Here is a 17,685-nt window from a genome sequence, read left to right as displayed (position 1 = left end):
TGGATGGTAACTAGTGCCTGTCTAATCTAAATTGGAAAAGAGCGTAGGCCTTCATCCTAAGGTGCTGTTTCAAAAGAAATATTTCCTGTTTTGATTCCGGGAAATTGTGAAATACCATGGATAAAATGTTGCTATGCTACATTGAGATCCAAACTGATTTATTTTTTTTTGTTTCTTTGTAAAGGATGTCCATAAAACTCATTGGGTTTGGTTTTCAATGTGATTGTAAATGTGTGAAATTGTATGTGTCTTTGTGTCTGTGCTAGTAGGGGCTGAGAGGGAGGGAGAGGATATGCAACAAGATGCCACTAGTTTTCCCTGACTGAAACCCACTGCAAATTAGTGTGTGAATTGCAGCCTGGCTGAGGTGTTAGAAATAAATGAAAATTAATAGAATCGGCATCAGCCTCACAAGTGAATGACTGAATAAATGCAATAAAAGGCTAATAGGCAACACTATTACTCTGTTCATCACTTTGATTACAGACTTTTTTGTTATAAATTTGAGTACGTGCATTCTGTAATTTGTAAAATGACGCCGTAGTGGAGACCTTGCTACATCACTATTAAAAATCTTCCCTTTTTGTGAGATATGAGGTTTGTAGAATAGAGAGATTCTTTCGTATGTTGAATCTTAATCTGTCGCTAATGGTGGGAGTGCTGAAGTAATGTATCTCACTGTGATCTGGTACTTCGGTATTTGCATAAAATGGCAGTTCTGTATATTCTTTTGGCTAACTGTAAATATAAATGTTTCATATTAGCATAGTTGAATTTTTGAGGTACAGCCGTTTGTGTGAGATTAGAAAAAACAACTTTATTTCTAAGAACTTGTAAAGAAAAAGTATTTTCAATAAAATTCCCTACCTCACCTCTATTGTGCAGAAATTATCCCATTTTGCTACGTTTAATTTTCCAACTTCATTTGTAAACACTAAGAAGATCCCTTTTCAGTTATTGGCAAAACATTGCTGGCTTTTATCAAATCAGTTAAGTAGCGGAATGCTTGGAAGTCTCAAGTCTAATACTTTGCTTCCTTTACATTATTATGGTGATCAGGCATATGATACCTGAAAAGCAAATTCTAGACATTTTATGCCATCTTAAGCTGCACCTGAACTCCACCCTGGCGTTGAGAGCTTGCACCCTCGTAATTTTGTTGTGTAGTGTCTGGCCGTGCTTAATGATTTAATTTTTAAATTTTTATTTTTTAATTTTTTTTTAGCAGTGGGAAGTGTGGGGGGGGAAGGGGTGAGGGGGTGGGTGACAAGAGCATGCCAAGGATCTTTGTGAGACCTTAGGAGGAAAGGTTCCCAATCCTTGGTTTGCAGCGAAGAGGACTGAGCATTTGCTTTCTTTAATTGGGATGTAAATGCACATTCCCATAATCGGGTCTAAAAATAAATGTCTTAAAAGACTTGCGAAGGTATGACAAACTGAACTAGCTAATTAATTTCTCCTTTCCCTGAAATGCTTAACTCCTTATACCTTAAAAAAAAAATGTAATTAATGCCAGGAGTGTGGTGTCACATCGCTATTGGAAATGACTGTGGATTTCCAAAACCCAAATCAAGTTTTTTAACCTTAAATTTCAGTACTTGGGTTTGATTCCTCTGTATCCCTGTACTTACAATGACACTATTTTTCTTACCATAGTTCAAAGATTGTGGGTTTTGTCAACATCTGTAAAATGCACTTTCTGAAGCTGTCTCATGGTGCAGGTCCCATGGGAGGTGGAAAGTAGGAGGAAAAGGTACTCCACTATGCGTACTGGAAGCCCTTCCTCAGGAGTACTCTTGGGTTTTTTCACTCATTTACAAGAACCAGAGTTTTGACAGGAGGGTTGTAGAAAATGAACCCGTTCCGACTGAACTTTGAGGAAAAGCACTAATTTTGAACCCAAATAATCTCAAAAGACTGGGTTTTATTTCTGCTTCCTTGAGAAGGAAGGTTGATGCATGTGTTTTGAGATGCAAATTTTTGTGTCCTATTGCTGGTGGTGGTTTCAAGACCAGTGTAAAACAGCTGGGTTGGCATGCCTGTGAACCCTCCCTTTTCCAGAGATTTGAGCAATAACTCCAAGCTTTAAATATTACCTAGTGTTTCTTTTACGCAGTATTCCCTCCAATAATAAAAGGACAGTGTGTTTTCAGGTTCTTAAATTTAAGCTCCAAATCTTGAGGAAACTTGGAATCAGCAAAGTGGTCACACCTACTACTTGGCAGCCTGCATGCTTTGTAACAGGTTCTTTAGCTGTCTTCAAAATGAAGACTATACTCTTTAAAATAGTAAGGCTTGCTCTGCTCAAATACTATAAATAATTAAGCAAGTGTGACCCTCCTGTGTGAGTCGCTTCTCATTGAAAACCAAGGTTTTTAAGGTTTCTCACCCTTTCCCCTTATTACATTAGATACCTTATTACAGGTGTCTGAATTATCTGGATTCTGATGTGAAAACCTGTGGTCCCATCAAGAAATATGCAAAGTTAGACTTGTTTATGGAATGTTCCATTAGACAGCAGAGTGACCCAAGGCACCCTAAACCCACGTACTACTTGGTGTAGCTGTGCTGAGCACAGGGCTGGGATGCAATTGCACAGGGTTAAGCTGAAATACCCTTGTTTCAAGTGCTGGCCTTAAACAACCACCTCGTTCTCCAAGTCTGGTTAAACAAAAGCAAAAACGTGCTTTCGCAGTTTGATGAAAAACTCAGGTTAACAAGTTTTACAAACCTTTAAGTTGAAGACTAACTTTAGTTTAATTAGCTGGATTAAATATTAAATTGAAATTGCAAATAACCAATAACCTTAATAGCAGAGAACTCAGACTTTAACAAAAGATGTTAGTTTCGCTTACAAGGTGTGCATAAGGGGGGGTGTTGTAATTCTGACTTTTTTTAGTGAACTATATCCTAGAGCATTCCCATTCTTTCCCTGCTTATGACCATCATCTCAGTTTCATTTCATGCTAAATAAAACCTCATATTTACTTTGCAGCTTTGTTGGAGACACTACCTTAATCTGAGAAGAATTAATACACACCATGGAATTATGTGCATCCCACTTGAGTTCATATACCAGGGCTCCTACCTTTATTCTGCAAGATATTTTAGTGTGAAGATACTTTAACGTGAAATTGCCATGGATTTTTGGCATGAGGACCAACTGGTATTCCTCAAATTGGGACTGTTAACTGTTTGAACTTTGAAGATTACTGTGGTGTTAGGATTTCTCTTATACTGGCATAACGGTCTGTCATTGTTATGTGACATTATACCTACAGAAACTATTAATAAAGAACTTTGCTAGAAGTACTGATTTCTCTTTGCTTTTATACAGTTTAGACCAACTCTCTGAAGTCAGGCTACTAGAATAACATCAAGTTTGAAAGCTATTTAAGTAACAAAAACGTTTAGCACTCTGGGGAAAGTTGATTTTATATAAAATTTAGAATTTACTTCTTTCCCTTTTGTAAAACTTATTTTCACGTTACCACTGGCACTGAAATCGGGGTCTCTGCATTCTTGAGAGCTCAGCCCTTGGCTGTTGTAGGGTTGACTTTTACTGCATCTTCCTGGCGCCCAGGTCCTGACAAAGGCACAAGGTTCACTGCATTCTGATAACATGAAACCAATTTTTTGATTTCTACAGTGGCTCATTCCCCTGAAATTTTAAAATTTAAAAATACTCGGGAAGAAGCCTTACAGAAAGAGGACAATCTAAATATTAATACCTGATTTTTTTTTGCTTTATTAATATATAATAATCTTCAAATTCTATTTCATTTTGTGCAGTTAGCTGTAGCTAGTTAACTAACTAAAAATTGTTTTCACAGTGCAGATGGAGACTGTTGCATGTAATCTAATTACACAGTGCTCACTCAGGTGTTCCTCAGAACGGTTGAAGTTTCAGAATCAAATTTGCTGTTCTATTTCAGACGAAGGATATTGAAAAAGAGCAGTAGATTGTCCAATGATTCAAACACTATTTTACAGCCTTTGTGAGCAAGAGAAAGGTAACAGTCCCATGCTTTTGCTGCTCTGTATCAGCAAACAGAAGGGTGAGTATTACGACACATCACTGAACACAGAAAATACGCCACTCCATGATGAGAGAGTAGGTTCAGGGGAAATTGTATTGATGTGTACCAATAGCTAACAGGGGCAGTATGGAAGACAAAGCTGGACCCTTCAGTGTCACCAATGACAGGACAAGAGGCAATGGGCACAACCGGACATACAAGACAGTCTGTTCAAACATAAACATGTTTTTTATTAGGAGGGCGGATGAAGACTGGAACATGTTGCTTAGAGAGGCTGTGGAGACTCCATCCTTGGTGGTACTCAAAGCCAGCAGGACAAGGGCCTGAGCACCCTGCTTCAGTCAGCCCTGCTCTGAGCAGTGGGATTGGACTAGAGCATCTCCAGAGGCCCATTCTCAGCCATTCTGTGACCTGAAACTGTCCATAAAATGCACTACTTCGTTGGGGAAAAGACAGTCACCAAGTTCAGATTCATAATTCTAGCCAGACTAGGAAAAGATCCTGATGTAAGCTTAATAAAGATGCACACATGTACACCTGGGTTTCTCTCGTTCTGATCACTGCAGTATCTTGTAGCCATACAGTACCTCAGTAACAAGGGGCTGATATATGCATGCAAAAACGAGTTGGGTTTTTCCACCAGCTAAAAATTAAAGGGCCTATCTAGCTAAACAAAAGCTTCAGTATGTTTTCTGCTGATACAGTTCTATGGTTTGGGGTTCCTGTGAGATTGTCACAGGCACACTTAATGACTTATCTACAAGTCTGAGTAGCACTTCCCGCAGAGCTTTCAGCATCTGCAATACTTTCTGCCAGCAGCATACATTCCATAGGTTTTCACAGACAAATTGGCATTCCAATTTACCTCACCTGCACATGCCGGTGATGGCGATGTGTGCTTTCTTCTCTTACAGTCTCAGCAAATACAACAAAACATGGCCCCGTGTTCGCAGTGAAGGAATGCCTGCTCCAGTGAGCACAGACATTGCAAAAGATGTTACTTAAATCGTACTGCCATCTTAATAATAAACCCTTTGTACACAATTGCTCTCTAGTAATTTCTGCTGTCACTTTTAAATCCAGTTCCTTCTGATCTTTTTCCACAAATGGAAAATTTTTATATGGATAATGTATACTCATTTGGCAAGAATTTTGAAAAATTCACTGGCTTCCTTTCACGAAGGGATGGTCCAGCAACTGCAGAGCAGAAGGGCATTCATGTTGATCTCTGCATTGAGGGTTTGAAAAGTCAGTACATAAAATGAATATGCATGCCTGTGATGTAATTGTTTGTAAAATCTAAATGCAAAATTAATCTTTTTTTTTCTCATTCTCTAGTCGTTACTCATTTTTAGTGCTTTTTTTTAATAAAGCCGGTAGAAAGGAAGGCAGGATTTATGTGAAGGGACTGTTGGAATTTATGAAATATAAAAATGAAATATTATTATTACAGAAATCATTCTATGTTGCTTTAAATTCCTTGCAAAACTTTGAATAATTCTGCTAATGCGGTTGTTTCAGGTGTACCAAAAATGCATTTAAGGAGGGTGATAATTACTTGTTTATCAGTATGACAGGCTGTTCTGTCATCTCCAATCAAAGTCATGCATGTTAAGGAGCCCATATGGAATTACGTACTGTAATTACAATACTGGCTTGCTAGAGTCAAGTGCTTCAGGCTTTTTCAGCCCTCGATTTGGAAACAAAAAACAGGGGAAGGAGTCAAGGACGCTGATTTCTTAAATAATAAATGAACAGGGAAGATGGGACAAGGAACATGCTGAGATCATACCGTAAAACTTTGCTGGCACAGGTGCATCCTGACTTTTGAAAAGCGAAATGCTTTATTTGAAAAGTTTAATGCTTTATATCTGTATGTTTCCTTCTACCTTTTAAACACTCTTCTCCCTGAAACAAAGTACACAGGATGTCGCTATATACAGTCCACAATTTTTCTGGCTATTGTTATATGGTCCACTGGAACCGTAACCATACCATAACAATTCTAATCCAAGGATGAGAAATTTCGTGCCTCTGAGACCATGGCCATACCCACTAAATAACATGTTTCTCTCCAGTGCTCAGATCTGGTGTTTAGAGATATGTAAAAGGCTGCTAATAATTTTATGAAGTCTACCCACAGAGGTCAGGAACTGAACTCTTGAAATCAATAGTACATTTAAACATCTGGGACAAAACTGATATTTAAAATATAACAAGCACCAGAAAAATAATTCTTATAATGGGTGAATGCTAGTTTTGGGCTTTTTATACACAGAACTTTATGTTTCAAATAAGTATGTATTTCCTGGACTGGCAGTGATAATAGATTGCTTTACTGCAGAAGATAAGAATTAAGTGAAAGCTCTTTCATTCAGAATATCATCCTCAAAACAACCTGCCTGACATAGGCCAGACTCAGCCAATGTGATATCGGAACAGCAAGGCACAGCAAAGAAATTTATCAAGCATTTTGTCTAAAACTCAGTAAGGCCTACAAAATATAATTTGTGAGGGGTTTCTTTATACCATTATAGAGAGTAAGGTTCTTTTACATATACTATTATTTTTCCTGAGATGTTGAAAAACCCATGCATTTACAATAGTCACATGTACCATGTAAGAGATAACATAAGCTCCCATCAGCAATCTCTGTGATACAAACTATCTGCATTTTTCCTTTCATTTTTCAGTTAAAAATCGACATACCTGGTTAAGCATGCATGCACAAAATCCACTGCAGTGCTGGAGAATCGATCAGGTAGGGAAGGCATCAGTCCTCTGTGGGCCCCAATATAGAACATGACTGCTATCCTATCCATGGAAGCCAGCAGTGGTTTTCCTGTTGCCATCTCAAATGCGGTGCAGCCAACACTCCAGATGTCTGATTTTCTTCCATATCCAGATTAATTTATAACTTCTGGTGCCATCCAGTATGAAGTCCCATGCACAGACTTGAGCATCTTGCTCTGCGTGCCACTGAGGCTTACCCAAGCTAAACGCCTGGCACAGCCAAAGTCTATTAGCTTTACTACACCATTTGGCATGAGCATAACATTATTGCCTTTGATATCTCTGTGTACCACACAATTGTCATGTAAATACGCAACTCCTTGCAGGATTTGTTTTGTATATTTACAAAGGACAATTTCTGGCAATGGACCAAAGCTAATACTAGAAATTGAGCCACCAGGAACAAATTCCATGAAAATGCTTAAAATGTTGTCTTCCAGACAAGTTCCTAAATAAGTTACAATATTGACGTGCTTCAATGTCTCCAAAAGATCGACTTCCTCATGAAACTTCTGACACTCCTTTTTTGTAGTAAGTCGATCTGACGTATCCAAAACAACCTGGTTTACAGCTACTAATTGTCCCTGGCTTCTCAGACCACAGTATACCGACAATGAAACTAGCATTTATTAAAATGAAACATGAAATGAAACTGAGTGTTTACTTAGTTTGAATAGTATCTTTGTGTTTGTCGTGTTTCATGTCTCATTGCATAATCCAAAATATTTAACTTACTTGTTGAATAGGACAACAGCGAGTTATAAGGTAAGATGTAGCTCAAAGATGACCAGTGCATCTCTTAACACATTCAGACATTAACTTACCGTGCCGTAGGCTCCCTTTCCAAGGACTTCACCTCTTGTCCACATGACAGGATCTTCGTTAGTTAAACTGCTTCCTGGTAATTCAGTAGATTCCTCAAAGTTTAGCAAGTCACTTTCTTCATCTGGTGCCAAAAAGGCTTCACTGTAACTCTGCTTGAAAGATGATGGTCGGTGTGGGGAGAAAGCAGGGAGGTAAAGAAAGGTTTCATATTAGCCTTACATTTTTTATAAGGAGTAATTTTCACCTGCCATGACTCCTCTCACTCTCCCCCCTCATTACCCAGCTCATCAATACAATTATATACTAAGTAAGACTATGTAAATATTTTCAAGTATATATCACAACAGTGCATAAGCAGAAGATCATAGCATGGCGTCTTTTTCCATTAATAGGAAGACAGGCAGAAGGAACACTTAGAAGAGCAGGACATACATCTGCTTACTACTTTGTTTTCTCACATAGGTACAGTTTGCTAAGCTGAAGGGTGAATATGACTACCACTTTGCTCTAGATATGCAAGCTAAGTCTGATGAAAATAATTTGGATATGAATTCACATGAAGAAGAGACTATTTTAAAAATATGGTAGTAATTACTCCATCTAGGCATGGATCTCCCTAGGAGAAGTGAGAATGGAGGTGTAATTGGCACCTGCGTCTGCAGAAGTATAAGGAAGCGTATCAACATGTAGCGAAAGAAATTTCCTTATAAATTTGTAATTTAAATAGACAAAAAGCTAACAAGGCCAAGGAGAAGCAGTGCTGGTAGATAAGCACCTTAGTAGGTGAAGGTTCTTAACTGACTTGGGGACCAGAATCTAAGCCTTCTGAGCTTGAAGTTTTGATCAAACATTAATTAAACAGACTTAAGTCTGTCTGATAAGCCAATACTCATAGTTCATACATATAAAAATAACTGCTTGCACTCTGAGATTCAAGGAAACTGCCTTTTGGATATACAACAACCATTTGTAGTATCTTTTCATATTCCTTAGGTGTCAAGATCTTGAGAGCTTTTGTCTTGCCCCAGCACCTTTTTATACATGTTCTTCAGTTAACTTTTTCATTCACTATCTTTCTCATTTTATCTTGACCCTTCATAAAAGCCTTGATGGCTGTTCCTGTCATGCTTTAGTACCGTTTGGCATGTGCCCTGACATGCAGCCTCTACCATGGGTATACTCAACCAAGCACTGGAAGAATCAGTGGGCAGCTGGCCCAAGGAAAGGAGACCTGATAATGAGCACGTATCTCCTGTCTTTCATCCAAACGTGTATTGAAGCATCACTCAAAGCAGCTATCAAGTTAACAAGAAATTAATTTTACCCTCTCTAGAGAACTATTTACTATCACTCCATCTCCATTCATCATTTTTTCTTCTCCTTTAGTATGCATATTTTGCATTTTTGAACCTGTATTTTTTGTTTCTGAAGAGCTGATGTCTTTTTCTTCAAGCACTAGCAATTCTTCAGCCAGACAACAAAGCAACTCATCAGTCACATCCTTATTATCTGCCCAGGACAACGTGTTTTGACTTGTCTGGAAACTGGGGCTTGTAACAATTCTTGTCTGAATCACTGAAGGCTGAGTCAATTCATTTGCCAAACCGCTGTTTTGAGGTGTGTAGGCCCAACTGTGATTTAATTTTATTGTAGGGGATTGACACATCGGTCTTTCTGAAAAGGGCAATGCTTCACATTTATTTATAGTCTTGAAGGAGACCTGGTCTGATTCCAGGCCTTTGCAGCCATCCATATCCACCTTGCACGAGGGTACACAAATGTTCTGGTCTGTTGTTAGACTGCTACTTAGAGCAACACAGTCTTTATCACTGAACTGCAGAAGATTCTGGCTACAGGTAGCAGTCCTCTGATGGTTGGATATATCCTGACTGCCTAAAGACTGCTCCAAAGAAACTTCTTTAATAGTTGGTAAGTTTGAATTTGAAAAAAATTTATTTTGCTTAGTTGATTGTGAAAGCTTTTCCAAACACATAAGCTGATGATCTGTGTCTTCATGAAATGGTGTCATGCTCCTTGAAGTGTTTATTTGAAAATCTGAATCATAATTGATTACATGATCTTGATCTGTGTTGCTATCAGTCAGCTTGGTACTTCCATCCTTTGTAGTTAAATTTTTCTGCTTTTGTTTAGTGCCAGATGTGGTCTTCTTTGGCTTAAAATATGTTCTTTTTTGAGTATTTCTTGTTTGGCTGCTCTCTCTCCCTTTACTGCAGGTAGATCTGCAGGTGCTAGCAGTGCATCTCCCAGATGGAACAGAACAAACATTTCTATAAAATCTGTTCTCATGTTGATCAAGCTCACACATATGGGAATAGACAGGAGTTCCAAACATTTCATAAATACACAGGCCTTTGTCATTTGAATTTATTTTCTTGAACATGTCACTGTATTTCAGATCTACAAAATCTGAAGCAGACTGTGCATATGGTAGAGAAAGTGGAGTAACAGGTTTCTTTAGGATACCTGAATTTTTGCAGCTGCAGGAGAATCTTTGCTTTTTAAGTTTCTGAGCACTCCGAGCACAATGGTCTTTGTCTGCTTGAGGTTTTTTTTTGATGCTTCAGGCGAGTCTCAGATTCCACGTGTGGCAGTTCCAAAGATGGAAAAGTCTGACTCTTAACATTACATTTTGTGGAGGTCTCATCAGAAACAACTAAGTCTTCAGATATCTTTATCTTGCTACTCATTTTAGATTTTGATGAATATTTATTTTTATTCATCTTTATTTTACTTTGGTCATTTTCTTTGCAAGCAAGAATGTTGAAGCTCTGAGTAACATAGGGAGGCAGGCTACGAATTACACTCTTGTGACAGGTTGTCTAGCAATGTGTGGTTCCCTAGCTGGTTCTTGTTCAGAGAAAGTAACATGAACAACAGGTACAGGCTCACTTCGGTCTTTTGAAGTTGCTTCTGACATTGCTTCTTTTCCCATTTCAAATTCAGAAAGACAAACATTATTTTCTGTCTGTTTTCCAGAAGGATCTTGTACTTCTACTCTGGGAATTACTGCAACTACAGAATTCTCCTTTAAGGCATGGTAGGCCTCTACCACTTCACTTTTACAAGAAGAATCTAAGTCATGACTGTCAAGCACCAAATTCGCACTCTCAGCATCTTCATGTGGTCTATAATCCAGTATCATCTCTGCAGCAGTTCCTTCTTCTAGACCAGCTCTACAGCAATTCTCTGCTCTTCTTTCCTTATTGCCAGCTCTCAAGGCATCTCTGTTTGACAATGTAAATGTTGTCTGAGCTGTAAATATTCCACAGTTTATTCAGAGCATTACTTGAGCTCAAGCAGGGATGACCACCATCGTAGAAACTGGCTTGGGTCACTGAAAATTGGTTCTTCAACTGGTTGTTCATTTCAGCATGGGTAGCTACATCAGCTTCCCTCCATTTTAAATTGCTTGGAATTTCTTCCTTCTTGTTGCTAGGGTAGTTAAAATAGTTACTCACGCTGAAGTAGTACAAGTCTTTCACTGGAGTGAACTTGTCAGAAATAGTAGCCACAATCAGCTCTGACAACATTTCAGTGTGCCTTTTTAATAGATAGTCTAAATGATACTGATAAAATTTAGTAACTGGTTTTGTAGGCATAGAGTTCATAATATTCAAAATATTTCTGAAGTTGGTGCTTTCATTGACAATATTACCCTCCAGAGGAGCAAGATGAATTGTTCTTACAGGCTGAACTGTCACTGGTGGCAAATGAAACTGTAATTTCCATGAAAAGCATTAATAATGTGCTACATAACAGATACAGCTAAAATCTAATCACTGAGAAACAAGTGGACTAAGAAAAAAGATCAGAAAAGGATTACTTTTGTATATATTCCCATATTTAACCTAATATGAAGTGCAATATCAACCCCCTGAGGAAATACATCAATTTTCTCACACCAGTACATAAATTTTCTCACTTCTAGAATTATTTCTTAAGACAGAAAGTGGGATCTTTTGCTACAAGTCATAAGTCATTCTCCATGATTTAAAAATAAAAAGCTTTTTCCACACATACAAATCATCTGCTGTCAGTTATTAACGATGTCTTATGTCACATAGCATGTTTGCTGCAGAAATTCAAAGCCTGGTCAGTGGCTTCATGTGCCAAAGTTTCTTTCTTGCTGTGCACTCTCACCAAGTGAGAGCACCACTCTTATGCTTGCATTTAAAGTCCTTTTATGTAACTCTCCAAAATGTGCTGACACAAGTAATTATATTCTGAACGGAACTAGACCTCATGTAAGCAATTTTTAAAAAGTAAATGCTAGACTGTTATAACAGAATGCTATTTTATCCATGGAGACAGTAATCCTTACAAACTACTTATAGGTTTTAAAAGACATTATTATAAATCTAAACATATAGATCTTCCATATGATTAGTGTAGTCTTATAATATTCCCTAAACCATGTTACATGGGCCACAGATTCAGCTCAGAGTTTTACATACATTGGAAGACAGCACAGTCTGCACTTCACTTTCAGTGAAGTTACATGGATAGCTACCCAAAGACCGTTTTCATATGGCAGTTAACACACAAGTCTGTTGTGGGGGGGATGTATTTTATTATTCCTCCCTCTCTCCTTCTCTTCCCATCCCATTAGTTGAAAGGTACTGTGTATCTTTGAAAAAGTACAGATCTAAGATTTTGAGTACTTTGCTGTGATTATTCAGATGAACAGTGAGAATAATTTTCTGAAAATAAAATTTCTGTTCTTTATTTTATACGAAATAGAGAAAAACCCCACTTAAATATGCTGTATATTCTTATGCAAATTAATGCAATAGGAATAATCATACAGTCATATGCTCTGAGTACTCATTTGCATGTCTAAATTCAACATCAGTTTGCAATCTGCAGAAAATTTTTGTTTGCATTCCAAAGGCTAACTGAGGTTTGAATGTGCCAGGAAAAGCAATGCATGCTTGTGTGAAATTTACAGTTCTGAAGGCTTTGTCTAGTCTGCATGGCATTAATATGAATGCTCAGTTTATCCCAAATGACATGCCTCTAGAAATCATCAGAGCCTAAGACATGAAAGCAAGCTGTATTTAATCACACTGAGGTCAGCTAAATTATTTTTCTTAAACATTTCCTTCCATTTGAAATGTTTTTTCCATAGCCCTTTTTATGGTATTCTGTGAGAACTTGCTATTACTTCTATACTTTTTTTTTTTCCTGTGAATGCTGTTGTATTCTGTAGTCGTTCACTAAAGTGTACAGCTGATTCAATGACTCAAGCCTTTGTACAAAGGGATATTAATTAATATCCATAAAGACCAAACTCTCTTTTTTCTAATATAGTATCTTTGATCTTTTATAACTTCTAAGGCTCATGTGGTGTGAAGCACTAATCCACCAAAAATTGCTGGCTTGTTTGTAAGTACAGAAGTTTTGTACTGTTTACACTTCCCAAAAAATTTCATGTCAAATATGTTAAATCCAAAGACCTTAATTTTTATTTGCTAACACAATAAATTTCTGCAATCATCTTAATATCAAGACTGTTCTTCAATTCATCTTCAATTTGAAATTGCCACTCCTTAAAAGAAAATGGTTTGGTTTTTTTTAAATTTGGCAAAAGTAGACATTTAACAGGTTTAACATATAGGATGTGCATACTTTAAACAAACTTATATGCTTTTATTTTAAACGGGTTTGTATCTTTTTGAACTTCCAACTTTCTACCCCCCAAAATCCCTGATTTTGACAAATCTTGTTGATATACATCTAAAGATTTGTTGGCACATATATACACACACACATATATTTATATATAAAATATATGTAAAAATACTTCATGTTCATCCAAAAAAATGATGACTAAGCAGAGAAATATACCTACGCTTCTTCTGTATTTCTATTTTTAAGGTTTTGAAGGCATATAATACTTTTAACCGTGTTCAGTTTTATACATAATAGCATCTTACCTCAGATCTCTTGTTGCTGGTTTTTAGCAGTGTTGTATTTAACCCTTAAAAATCAAAACAAATGAAATGTCAATTTGATATTCTTAAACAGGCTACAATTTTAATTTATAAATGAATTTTAAACTGTGGGATTCTGGGGAACAAGAATCTGTCCAATCTGTGGTTGCAGGACTATGCTATAAATCTGCTATGCAGGGGAAAGTTTTAAGTTGAAATTTAATTGTGATTCTGAACTTTACAATTCCATTTTCTATAGAAAACTATAAAATACGATAATTTAAAAATATTTTTTTACTCTAATAATTTAAGAAATATTTCTCCTCAGTTTCAGACGTCTGCTAACTTCAATATATGGCTCATTAATATTGCCAATATGAGGAAAACAGTGAAAGAGATGCCATCATGGCCCCACTCCAGCTACAGAGAATTACACTTTACATCTTGTGGGCTCAGCTCCATTATACAGAGTAACAGGAACGATGAAGTCCATCATTGCTTCTCTTCACACACATAATTAAAAAAGAGGGTCAACATGGCTGGTCTACTTTATGCAAAGAAGTCAAACAGGCATAAAGACAACTTAAGGGTTAAAGAAAAAGGACTCCTCAGGCTTTCCCATCTAGTTTGATAAGCAATATATAACTATTTAAAAGTTGTGACTTTTAAAATTGAACTTACTTTGTTGTATTTGTGCTTTTATTATCTGGAAAAGCATCTAAATCCATACATGATTTTGAAATGTTAGATTCTGGGCATAAGGCCTGTAGCAGAAAGCTGAAGTCAAAGCCACACCCTACATTCTCTTTCTTCAGGAAGAAGGGTAAAGAAGTGTGATGTCTCATCTGCAATGCTAACCGGTTTTTACTTGGAAAACATGCTACTTGTTGATCTGGCCATGGTCTGAATGTTGGTGCTGTTTGGCTAAAAGGCAAAACCAAAAAACCAAAATACAGTGTGAAAATATGTGGAAGGAGCCTGCTCAATTCAAATAATCATACAACTAGAGAATAATGTGAACAAGAAGTTTGTAAGATCCAGGAATGCCAAAGTATGTTTTCCTCCTTCGTCCATCTGGGAAGTTGTGGCTCTCCTTGGAAGAATCTGATTGTGATGCCAAAGGTTGAGTACACGTGACAATGAATGACAAGCAATGTAAACCAAGCAACAATAGGAATGGAAAAACATATTGTCCACCTTCTCCTTCTTGACAAAAACTGATTGCTTCCAGTATGTATTTTTTTATGAACCATCAGGAAAGCATGTCAGAAGAATTCTGAGGACCAGATGTGCATTTGTTATTTAGAAAATACACTATGGCCTGCCTAAAAGAATAGCAGCTATGTGGCCAAGCCTCGGATTTCTGCCACCTGGTTTCTGAAGAATGAAAAATCCAAATATGGACAAAGATAAATACTGTGTCTGAAAAGAGGTACAGAGTCTAAATTAATCTCAAAGCTCTATGCAGGAAACCTGTCTGTTTTTAATAAGTCAAGAGCTGATGTAAAACCATATACCATATGTTTTTTCACATTGTACCAAATAATTTGTTCATCTAGTGCAATATCCTGTCTCCAGCAATGGCCAACAGTTGATGCTGGGAAGACAGAAACACTACACAATGTATATAGCTGTATATAATGTCTGGCATTAAGGAAATCTTTTCTTACTACCAGACTACTACCTGTTTTGTCACTGGTTTTGCATACCCAACTGCAAATTAAAATAGTAATAGTATTCACCTGTTTTTAACTAGAGCTTTGTATGACTGATGCATTTATTTCATTATGTTATCTTCATTCTGAAGAGTAACAACACTTCCATGACCTGCAACAATACATTAGTATTTGCATAAAAGCGGTATGATTCACTGACCAGTAACACAATGCAAATGCAGTTATTTTTGGGCATTAATAATATCACTATGAAGAAATACAGAAAGTAACTATCATGAAAAAAGAACATGTTTAATTTGTCTAAGACCCCTATACATACTTCCTGTTATAATTTTTGGAAATGTGAATGCATAAATCCAAATAATTTGTAGTTATTTAGGTAAGCGTATGGATTCAAGGTCCTATAAAGCAAAAAACATCTAGAAAAATTACAGTTACAGCTCCTATTTCAGTAGAACACAAGAATATAAAAAAAAATAAGAACACAGAATGTAAAAAAAAAATATTGACAGAAACTCTACCAAAGGAGAGCATTTAAAAATAGGAAAGCTATTAAAACCAAAACAAATCTTAGGGCTTTTCAAAGGCGGAAAATAACTCTGAATTTGGCTACATTTTTTTTTTTTTTGTGGTTGCTTGGTTTAGGCAAGTAGCCAAGTTTCATGTTAACATTGCCCTTTTTCTCCTTCAGATTCCACATGTTACAATTTATACGTATAAACTTTGGCTAGACTGCTTTCTTCGCTTCTCTTATTTTGGTGGTTGTCAGACATACTGTCCTTAAATGTATTATGATCTGGAAACCTGAAAAAAATGTTGCGTTAAGTGATTTACAATTCACATGTACAAAGCAGAATTTCATATAAGTGAAACAAAAGCAACACTTTTAAAGTACTTGAAATTATTAAAAATGTTATGGTTTAACTTAACATCCAGTGCCCTGTCCTGTAAATACACAGAACCAAACAGTCCAGACACAGTTTTTATTGCTAAAAACTCAACCTATGCTATGTTGAAGAAGACATGAAAGCTGTCAGTATTGTTTTACTGTTGGGCCAGAAAGCCAACACTTCACATTTGGGAGACAATTGCATTTTTAACATATTATTGAGAAACCAAATCTGAATGAAATTTATATCTTTCTCTACTTGGTCAAAACTCTCTCTCAGCAAAAGATGGACAACATCCAAAATATTCTGAGCACAGGATAGCTTGTACACTGCAGCCTCAACAAATCTCTTTGATAGCTTATTCCAAAGAAATGTGAAGTTAACTGGAATCTTCCTATAAATTCAGAGCAGTCTGTAATTTACTTTGTAAGTAATTTTAAAGTATTTTGAGAAGCAATTGTCCCATAATACAGTCTAGTTTTAAACGTATGCTCAAAACTTAGCTGGGCATGGCGTTTTTCTCTACAGAGCCAGTATGTCCAGACTGAGTTAACTGAAGACATTAACAAAAATCTCAGTGACATCAACAAGGTATAAATTTCATGTTTTAATCTCAAGACCTATTATAAATTCATACGTATGCCACTCTTACCTGGCGCTTCAGCAGCGAGGTATGAAAGAGGCACAGCAACCCAAAGAGCATTTTTAGCTCACAGCTGTTTTCCTTTGCCGGACAGCAAGGAATCCAAACAGCAATTACCTATTTTTGATTCTATTTTCGGCACGGTTTCCCGACTGCGGAGCAGTAGCGCTGGTTCCTGGGGGAGGCTCTCCCGGCAGCTCCGGCTACACGAGGCTGCTGAGTTTACACCACGCTGCCGAGGCAACCCCCACCCGGGGGGGCAGTTTGCTGGGCGGGTTTAACTCACGGAGCCGTGGTGACCGACGAGAGCAAACACAGCTCAACCGAGCCGCGTTTAAGCTTTAATCACAAGACGGTTCCCCCAGCACCGAAAGCAAAGCGTTATTCCTCTCCTCTGTTTACCTCCAGTCATGCTTTTAGTATCTTACCTATTTCTATGTCCTTTTAACTTTGCATTCAGCTGACATTGCCCTCACTTCAACGCTCCGTTACTCGTGAATAGTTTTTCATCTCCTTTCTGGCAGCCTTAAGCAGCAGACTCCACTTTTTTTTTTTTTTCTGTCAGTAGCAGGCTGTGTTAGGGGTTAATACGGGAGGGACGCTGGGGCTGAAGCGGAGCTGTCCGGGTGTTGAAGGGCACGGGCGTGCTGGATGCCGGCAGCCCCGGGCGCCGTTCGGCGGGACGGCCGCCGGCTGCCTTGTTTTAGGGTCCCCGGGCCCGCGGGACACCCCAGCTCCCGCCGGGCACCGCCGGGCTAATGGTGACCGCAGCCAGGCCCCGGTACCCCAGGCACACGGCGGACCAGGCGGTACGGCACTCCGTTTACCCTCTCGGGCTATCCCTAACAGGAGCAGCCCCTGCCT

The 17,685-nt window shown here is 37.8% G+C and overlaps 1 protein-coding gene across 1 annotated transcript; it reads right to left on the bottom strand.

The window, feature by feature from the left end:
* Positions 1–161: 161 nt before the first annotated feature.
* MAP3K19 (mitogen-activated protein kinase kinase kinase 19) lies at positions 162–17,233 on the bottom strand. The gene is given in 12 exon segments (XM_037397539.1): positions 162–5,268; positions 6,750–7,452; positions 7,654–7,810; positions 8,983–10,219; positions 10,221–10,488; positions 10,491–10,953; positions 10,955–11,395; positions 13,616–13,659; positions 14,294–14,324; positions 14,326–14,536; positions 15,355–15,439; positions 17,224–17,233. Coding segments are annotated over 12 exon segments (3,717 nt in total). The 3' UTR covers positions 162–5,201.
* Positions 17,234–17,685: the final 452 nt, after the last annotated feature.

The sequence above is a fragment of the Falco rusticolus genome, chromosome 8 (assembly GCF_015220075.1).
Source record: "Falco rusticolus isolate bFalRus1 chromosome 8, bFalRus1.pri, whole genome shotgun sequence".
In the NCBI taxonomy this organism is placed as follows: Eukaryota; Metazoa; Chordata; class Aves; order Falconiformes; family Falconidae; genus Falco; species Falco rusticolus.
Note: the sequence above shows the minus strand (reverse complement) of the source record. Positions and strands in the feature narration are given on the sequence as shown.